The sequence below is a fragment of the Apis florea genome, unplaced genomic scaffold, assembly GCF_048593485.1.
Source record: "Apis florea isolate Af1SG1 unplaced genomic scaffold, ASM4859348v1 contig_2897_pilon, whole genome shotgun sequence".
Lineage (NCBI taxonomy): Eukaryota > Metazoa > Arthropoda > Insecta > Hymenoptera > Apidae > Apis > Apis florea.
This window is the reverse complement of record NW_028256665.1, coordinates 2,172,280-2,180,547: the sequence shown is the minus strand read 5'-3', so window position 1 is coordinate 2,180,547 and position 8,268 is coordinate 2,172,280. Positions and strand designations below refer to the sequence as shown.

The following is an 8,268-nucleotide window of genomic DNA, read 5'->3' as shown; positions in this document are numbered from 1 at the left end:
GATTCAATTTAAATAAGGTTGCAACGTTAGTAATAATTGGAATTGAAATTAAATTTCAAAATATATTTCAATAAATTTCAATTTATAAAATTATAAATAAGAAATAAAACAAGAAATAAAAAAAATATTTTACAAAATATCTTATAGACATGATAAGCAAGTATAAACAAAAAAATTAAGTAATGAGAGAATAAAAATAAAATAAAAATTGACCATCTGCGAATATTAAAGAAAGATATTTTTTGAGTATTAAAGATAAGATAAGAATTGAGGATCAGCGCCAATATTAAAAGCAGGTTAAGAATTGAAGATTTTTTGAATATTTTTAATGTTTATAAATAATACTGATAATCAATTCTTATCCTATTTCTAATCTTTTCTCACTATAATATACTTTAATATTTTCTTTATATATATATATAGCGTTGATTTTATTTTTCTCTTTTTTTTACTACTTCCTTTCCTTATCTATACTTTACAAAATTTATGCGTTTAAGAGATAGCTTTCATATCTGATTAATTTTATTGCTTAATCTATTAATTAAAAATCTTAATAGTTTTATATATATATATATTTACATTCTTGTAGAGAGTATATATATTTTATATGTATATAAATTTTTCTTCTTATATCAATTAAATGTTTCCAAAAGATCTTACAATCAAATAACCTAAATTTTATTTGTTGTCAACAAAGTTTTTATATATTACATTACGATGGAAACAATTAAAAATTATTTATTCTGTCAAGGTTTGTACAGAACACAGTATAAATGATATTTTATTTTTTTATTTTTTATTGAATTTATTTTAAGAATATTTAATTTAAAATTATCTTTATTTTACATTTTCAGTTTGATGTATTAATGTGTGTATGTAACTTCAATTAAGTTTCTTTTGTTCATGATATTTTATTATAATTGACTTTTTTTAAGTATGGAAAAATCTAAAGATACATTTGCATGGATTTATCAATTAGAATGTCCACCAATAATATTTAATACTTCAATACAAAAAATGTTTGTATAATTTTAATAATATATATTTTATTTTTTTTTTTCTTGCAAATATAATTTGAATATGATATTGTGTAAAATTATGTTATCTAAATTATGATTATATTTCAAATATAAATTATATACATTATTTATAGATTAAATTCAAGACTTATAGGACTTATGTGGGATGATTTAGCTGATGTTATATTTAATACTAAAGAAGCTAAAATAATACGAAAAAATATTTTATTATATCATTTGAAACAAGGGACATCTAATAATGTTATTGAATGTATGAAAAATTTATTACAATTAAAATTAAATAAAAATGATTTAAAAAATCAAATATCGAAGTTAGAAGAAGAATATGAGCAACAAGATTTTACAGTTAGACAAAAAGGTATGTTATTATTATAAAATTTATTAATATTAATATTATGAAAAGATATTATAATATTAGAAATATTATATATTTAATAGATATTATTATTATTATTATTATTATTATTATATTATTTATATTGTAGTCCAAAAGTTACGAGACATTTCATCCAAACGTTCTGAGGTAAAAGCAAAAAGAGATTTACTTAAGATGAAATATGATCAAACTAAAACACAACTTAGTGATTGTAATGATATGAGAGCAGTTTGTCATTATTTAATGCCAAGTACTTGTAAAGATCTAGATCATAAAATACTAATGGAAATGTCAGATGTGGTAACAAGTCTTTGGACTGGAGCAAATAAAAGACATGTATGTATTTATTATATATTACTTAGAATAATGATAATTGAATAAATATTTTATTTAGATTATAATTTTAGGTGTGGGATACAATATCAAGTAATCTTAATCATATTGAAGTATCTACATTATGGCATTATTTATATCAGAAATTATCAGAAGATGTGAATGTATTAATTAACTCAGAAACTATGAAATCAATGGACACAGATGAAAAAAATATAAATATTGCTATTATTAAATTATATGGACAACACATTTCTATGGTTTCTAAACGATTATTACATAATACAAGAGCAAATCATCATGAGCAAAATGTTTTGGAATATATTGAAAAAATTGAAGTATAGCATAAATATTATATAAATATTAAAAATAATTTAAAATTTTAAATCTTATTCTGATTTTAGACAGCTTCAAATAATTCTACAGACATAAGTGATTGGTTAGCATTAACATTAGAAGTTCATAAATTAGAAAATGAACAAAGAAATTTACAAGAAGAAATTGAAAAAATTCAAAATGATATATATGAAAACAACATGTATGCATTTGATCTATCACAATTAAGTATAGAAATTCAAAATGTTGATAGTGAAATTGTATGTTAATAATTCATTATTATTATAATTTATACATATATATTTTTATATTAATTTTATATTAATTTTAGGCAGAATATATACAAAATATACGACAATCCTTAATTCTTTTAAAATGTGCACCAAGATTTCTTATGCAATCTAAAGAAAAAATAAATTTAGAGTTACAAAAAATAATAACAATGCGGGCTGATGGATATGATTCTACAATGTTAGAAAATGATTTAACTACCGAATTAGATATGTTTTATGATGTTTTAGATCTTAATGCTTTAGAGAAAGTTATGTTAAAAGGAGAGATTGGAGTTTATAGGTAAAAAGAAATTCTATATCTAAAATTATAAATTATATATTGATTTGTACAATTTGATTTATGTAAATATTTTAGGCATATGAAAAGTTGCTTCAATGAAGCCTGTGTTTCAATTACTAATTCTCAGTTTTCAAATATTAAATCATATTTTCCATTAATTCAAATACCGATATATTCTTTAATAGAATGTTACAAGAATTTAATTTCCATGTATAAAAAATTCGAAGTTTTAGAAACTGAACAAAATTTAAATTTACCCATGTTAACATATAAAGAAAATAACTATAATACAATTGAACTTTTAAACTTATCAAAGGTTATTAATATGAAAACAAGAACAGAAATTGATAAATTTAATGATATTTTAAATGATTGGTATGTATATATAATTTTATTAATTTTATTAATATTGGTATGTATATATATTAATTTTATAACATACAGATATTAATCTTTGTTTTATTATTAACAGGGTAAATCAACCTGTTCAAAAAGTAATGGAAATTATTGACAAAACTGTAGATAATGCTACTCTTTCAGAATGGATTGAACGTTACGATGTTTTATTATATATGTTACAAAATTCTACATAGCGTTATGTGTATAAATATATTCTATTTTTTTATAAATTTTTTTTAAAAAATTTGTATTGCATAAAACTACAATATATAATAATTTATACACGATATTATCTTTTTTATTACGTAATCATTGTATTATATTGCAACAATATTATTTTATTATTAACTAATATGTAATTATATCTAATTAGTAAATTGAATTTCATATATTATATAAATATATATATTATATGATACATATAATATATGCTCGCTCTTTGCATAGAATTTTATATATAATAAATATATGATTAAAATTTCATTGTATTATAAAGAAATAATTATTTATAATAATTCTCTAAATGCAGATTTAATATATATATCATATATATATATTCTTAGAATTCTTTTAGAATTCTTTCACAATTCTTTTAGTATTATTTTCTTAGAATCTTTGTTTCTTTTAGGAAATTTCGATATGATATTTTGGTAACAGTTAGGTATAAATAGTAATTCTTTATTACCCTAGTATTTGGAAGTTAGGAAATTTTATCATACAATGCCGCACAATAATGAAGTAACATTTTATGATTGTATAGCATCAATGGAATGAGATTTTACAATTGTTATAGTTCATATAAATATCGTGTTAAGATCCCAATAGTTTTATAAAAAGTAAGATAAAATCATTTTTTATAATGCAATAATAATAGCATCTCTGTTAAAGATTAAAGAATCTAATTAGAAGATAAAATGCTATCAACTGTTTTAAAATCTGTATTTGGTTATGATGATTTTAAAAGTGATATTCAAAAACAAGCAACCTCTACTATTTATAAAGGTTTAATATTTATTAATATTAATGTCATTTACATATATATAATAAATATAAAAAATTTATTTAATCATTTATTTTGAAAATAAATGTTATTCGTTTTGAAATAAATTAATAATAAATATTTTTTATAGGTAAACAAGATGTATTTGTATGTATGCCAACTGGATCTGGCAAGTCACTTTGTTTTCAATTACCAGCATTAATGAAAAAAGATAAAATTACAATTGTTTTTTCACCATTATTAGCTTTAATGAAGGTATGTATTTTATATTACAACATTTATTATAAATATATATATAATATTTAAAAATAATTTAAACAAATTATATAATATTAAGTTATATTTTATATAAATATATTATTATATATTTTATTATAGAATCAAATAGATTTTTTAATTAGCAAAAAAATTAATGCAAGTTCATTGAACTCAAATACATCTTCAAAAGAAAGAAATGCAATAATAAAAGATTTGACATCAAATTCTCCAAAAATCAAATTATTATATGTTACTCCTGAAATGGGAGCACAACAACATTTTCAAGTAAATTATTAATTCATAATTATAATAGAATATTTATTATATTTTTTAAATTTTTATATTGTTTACTTTATATTATTTATTATACTTTACATATTAAATAATTATTGCAATTATTTTTCTATAGGATATAATAATAAAATTAAAGAAAACAAAAACACTGTCTTATTTTGTTATTGATGAAGCTCATTGTTTAAGTCAATGGGGTCATGATTTTAGACCTAGTTATAGACAACTAGGAATATTTAAAAAATTATGTCCTAATATTCCAATAATCGCATTAACAGCTACTGCTGCAAAGGAGGTAAACAAATTTAAAGTGATGATAAATATTTAAATTAATGTTTAAATAAAGTTATGTGAAATATATGTTTATAGGTAAAAGATGATATACTCCAATGCTTAAATATGAAAAATCCTGCAATATTTTCAGTTCCTGTCTTTAGATCCAATCTTTATTATGATGTATGGTTTTTAGAAATATTAGATAAACCTTTTGAACATTTAAAAAATTTTATTATAGAAAGTCTTGGTTCTCAAGATAAATCCATTCCAAAAGTAAGTCATTATGATACATTTGTTTTTGTATATAACATACATCCAAAAATTAATTTTAGGTTAAAAAAGGTTGTGGCATTATTTATTGTAGAAAGAAAGAAGCAACTGAAATAATTGCACATAAATTGTCTAATTCTGGTATACCTACTCTTGCATATCATGCAGGTATATGTTATTGAAAATGAAACTAATAATAATAGAAAAATGTTAACTACAAATGATTATTTTTACAGGTTTAAAAAATCAAGAACGTAATGAAGTTCAAAATAAATGGACATCTGGTGAAGTACCTGTCATTGCAGCAACATGTAGCTTTGGAATGGGTGTAGATAAAGGATCTGTTAGGTAAATTAGTTTATTAAGAAAATAAATTTACAAATGTTACTTTCATTAATATGCAATATAATTTTCTATATAGATTTGTAGTACATTGGACAGTTCCTCAAAATATAGCAGCATATTATCAAGAATCTGGTAGAGCTGGTAGGGATGGTAAACCAGCATTTTGTAGAATCTATTTTAGTAATGAAGAATATGCGCCTATTGCATTTCTTATTAAAGAAGAAATTACACAGAAAAATTCAGAACTTGTAAAATTAAGATGGAAAAATTTTGAAAAAACTGTTTCTTACTGTCTTGAAGCAAAGTAAGAATTATTATTTTGATTATAAATATTTTTTTTCAATATACAAATGTTTAATGCATTCTATAGATGTAGACATGCCGTATTTTCTAAATATTTTGGAGATAGTCCACCACAATGTAAGGATAGATGTGATGTATGTAAAGATAAAGATATTGTTCAAACAAGAATATCACAATTTGAAATGTCTCAAAGTACATCACGAATATCTAAATCTAATAATAATTTAGATGGCTTTGCTTTACCAAAGTATGATAATGAGTAAGTAATATATTGAAAAAATATTAAGATTTTATATATTTTTTACTATATTATATTAGCCTTAATTTTTATTATTATTATTTATTATTATTATTATTTATTTTTAAGATATTGTGAAAATGAATATGATGAGAAAACAGTTTCAAGAGAAAAACTTTTATCTGAAAGTAAACGAGAAGCTAAAGAATTAATTGAAAAACAATTTGCTATTCGAAGAAATAATAGTAAAAACAATGAGGTAAAAAGCTAGATTTATATATATTTTTGTTGCATTGTTTTTTTTTTCTTCCTTTTTTTTGTATTATATTTTTCTTTTTTAGTTAAAAAAACAAAATCGTGAAGATGCTAAAAAATCTCATGTACGTGCAGCTGATAGTACTGATATAAAAATAAAGGGTTTAGCTGTACAAATTCGAGAGCACTTTTATATTCAATTAAGATCAGCATTACTGGATAATTATGAGAAGATATTTCCTGAATCTAAAGGACAGATTCAGGAAAATGATATGCATAATGTAGCATATAATCTTGAATATAAAATTTTATGTAATAGTAAAATTGCAAATAAATATAAATTTGATATGTCTAAATTGGTATGTAATATAGTATTTTATATCCATTTATAGTTCAGTACATATAGTTTGAATTTAATAAATATTTTATTATATAGAATATAGAATATTCTATATATTTTATTATATAGAATATAGAATATTATATTATAATTTAGTAAATTTTGATAAATATAGATTTCTTCTGTACGGAAATGTACCAGTACTAATGAGCTTCATGAATATTTACATGATTTTAATATAAATAATAAACAGAATATACAACCAGAATATTTTCATGAGTATAATAATAAAGAAGAAAGAAATGAAACTAATTCAGAGCAGAATACAGAAGATAAAAATATGTTAAATCGACAAATAGATACGAATATTTCTTATCCTACTTTTAAGACTGCTTTAGAACTTAGAAAAAATGAAAATAAAATTGATAATACTAAGAAATATATATTTGAAGCAAATATTTTGCAAGATGATAAAGTCAATGTAATAGAATCAAAACAAAATGTTAATAAAAGTTGTTTTCTTTTTGATAAAAAAAATAATAATGAACAAAGTGTAAAAAAAGATACGACTAATAATTTTGAAATGTTAAGTGGTTTTACATGCGCTCGAAAAATGTATGAAAAAAATGAGATCTTAAAAAACCAAAATAAAAAATTACAAAAATCTTCAAAGGAACTTCCGAAAAAAAATATAAAAAATAAAAAAGAATCTCCCATAAATAAATCAGTTTATGAACAAATTTTATTACAATCTGCAAAATCAAATTTTGTTACAATAGAAAATAATGAAAGTAACAATAGTATAAATACCAAAGATCTTCAAAAATATCAAAATAAAAAGCGATTTAGAAATATAGATTTATTTGAAAGTAATGTAGATATAGAATTAAATAAAAAAATAAAGTTTGATGAAAAAAAAGAGATTTTAAGTAATGAGAAACAAGATAATAATACCAACGAAATTGGTATAAAGAAAATTGTTCTTGATGAAAATAAAAGTGATAATGAAAAAACTGAAGATCTTAAAAATAAAAAATTATTTACAACAATAAAAGCTTCAGAAAAAGAAGAAATATTAAAAACGAAGAACATAATAACAGAATCTATAGAAACAAAAACATCTTTGAATGGAAAACATAATAAAAAAAATCAATTAAAACAACACAATAAAAATAAAAAATTACTAGTACCTGCAGATAAAGCAACTCAATTTAAAACTGTAGAAATTTTAAAATCATATTTGATGAAATATTATCGATCTGAACGTATTCCTGATCGAACAACATTTTCAAAAACTTGTAGAAAAATGCATCATACTCTTCTTGCTCAAAAAATATTTGGTAAAGTATAATTTAAAGATGTTAAATCTTTTTATTGTTATTTAATTAATTTAAAATAATGATAAATGTTTCAGATGAAGAGGGAATACAACAATTTGTTACAAAATATATGACGAATTAATAATTTTTATTGTGATATCATTTGTATATATATTTATATAAGATTATAAATTAATTTATAAATTTTTATTTGTTATATATATTCTTTAAATATTGTTTTGTATCGTAATATTTCATTATAAATTAAATAAGAGTATATAAATTAAAGCTCAAATTTTCTAATTTTATTTATTAA

General features: G+C 20.5%; 2 protein-coding genes across 4 annotated transcripts; both read left to right on the top strand.

Moving 5' to 3' along the window:
- The first annotated feature begins 257 nt into the window (after positions 1–257).
- LOC100869041 (uncharacterized) lies at positions 258–3,344 on the top strand. 2 transcript variants are annotated; one of them, XM_012488679.3, is made up of 9 exons: positions 258–296; positions 590–751; positions 1,154–1,398; positions 1,526–1,752; positions 1,824–2,087; positions 2,154–2,345; positions 2,417–2,658; positions 2,734–3,033; positions 3,131–3,344. In XM_012488679.3, the coding sequence occupies exons 3-9, from the start codon at positions 1,179–1,181 to the stop codon at positions 3,249–3,251; spliced, it is 1,566 nt and encodes a 521-aa protein (XP_012344133.1). In that variant the 5' UTR covers positions 258–296; positions 590–751; positions 1,154–1,178; the 3' UTR covers positions 3,252–3,344. The 2 variants fall into 2 exon arrangements, with proteins under 2 accessions (XP_012344133.1, XP_031773371.1); XM_031917511.2 differs by lacking the exon at positions 258–296 and adding an exon at positions 855–1,019 and having other exon boundaries at positions 456–751.
- A 408-nt stretch (positions 3,345–3,752) lies between these two features.
- On the top strand, positions 3,753–8,240 carry LOC100863414 (ATP-dependent DNA helicase Q5). Of its 2 annotated transcripts, none has more exons than XM_086907781.1 (13): positions 3,753–4,059; positions 4,188–4,312; positions 4,436–4,600; positions 4,725–4,901; positions 4,976–5,155; positions 5,215–5,320; positions 5,389–5,500; positions 5,574–5,801; positions 5,868–6,059; positions 6,168–6,297; positions 6,380–6,652; positions 6,809–7,973; positions 8,048–8,240. In XM_086907781.1, the coding sequence occupies exons 1-13, from the start codon at positions 3,972–3,974 to the stop codon at positions 8,092–8,094; spliced, it is 2,988 nt and encodes a 995-aa protein (XP_086763907.1). In that variant the 5' UTR covers positions 3,753–3,971; the 3' UTR covers positions 8,095–8,240. The 2 variants fall into 2 exon arrangements, with proteins under 2 accessions (XP_086763907.1, XP_086763908.1); XM_086907782.1 differs by having other exon boundaries at positions 3,765–3,893.
- Positions 8,241–8,268: the final 28 nt, after the last annotated feature.

Bases quoted from the DNA above. Each gene is read 5' to 3' on its own strand.
- LOC100869041 (XM_031917511.2), top strand. From the start codon at position 937: ATGGAAAAATCTAAAGATACATTTGCATGGATTTATCAATTAGAATGT. The intron at 2,088-2,153 runs GTATAGCATAAA...TTCTGATTTTAG, and splicing joins AATATATTGAAAAAATTGAA to ACAGCTTCAAATAATTCTAC. The intron at 3,034-3,130 runs GTATGTATATAT...TATTATTAACAG, and splicing joins AATGATATTTTAAATGATTG to GGTAAATCAACCTGTTCAAA.
- LOC100863414 (XM_086907781.1), top strand. From the start codon at position 3,972: ATGCTATCAACTGTTTTAAAATCTGTATTTGGTTATGATGATTTTAAA. The intron at 5,156-5,214 runs GTAAGTCATTAT...AATTAATTTTAG, and splicing joins AAGATAAATCCATTCCAAAA to GTTAAAAAAGGTTGTGGCAT. The intron at 7,974-8,047 runs GTAAAGTATAAT...TAAATGTTTCAG, and splicing joins TCTTGCTCAAAAAATATTTG to ATGAAGAGGGAATACAACAA.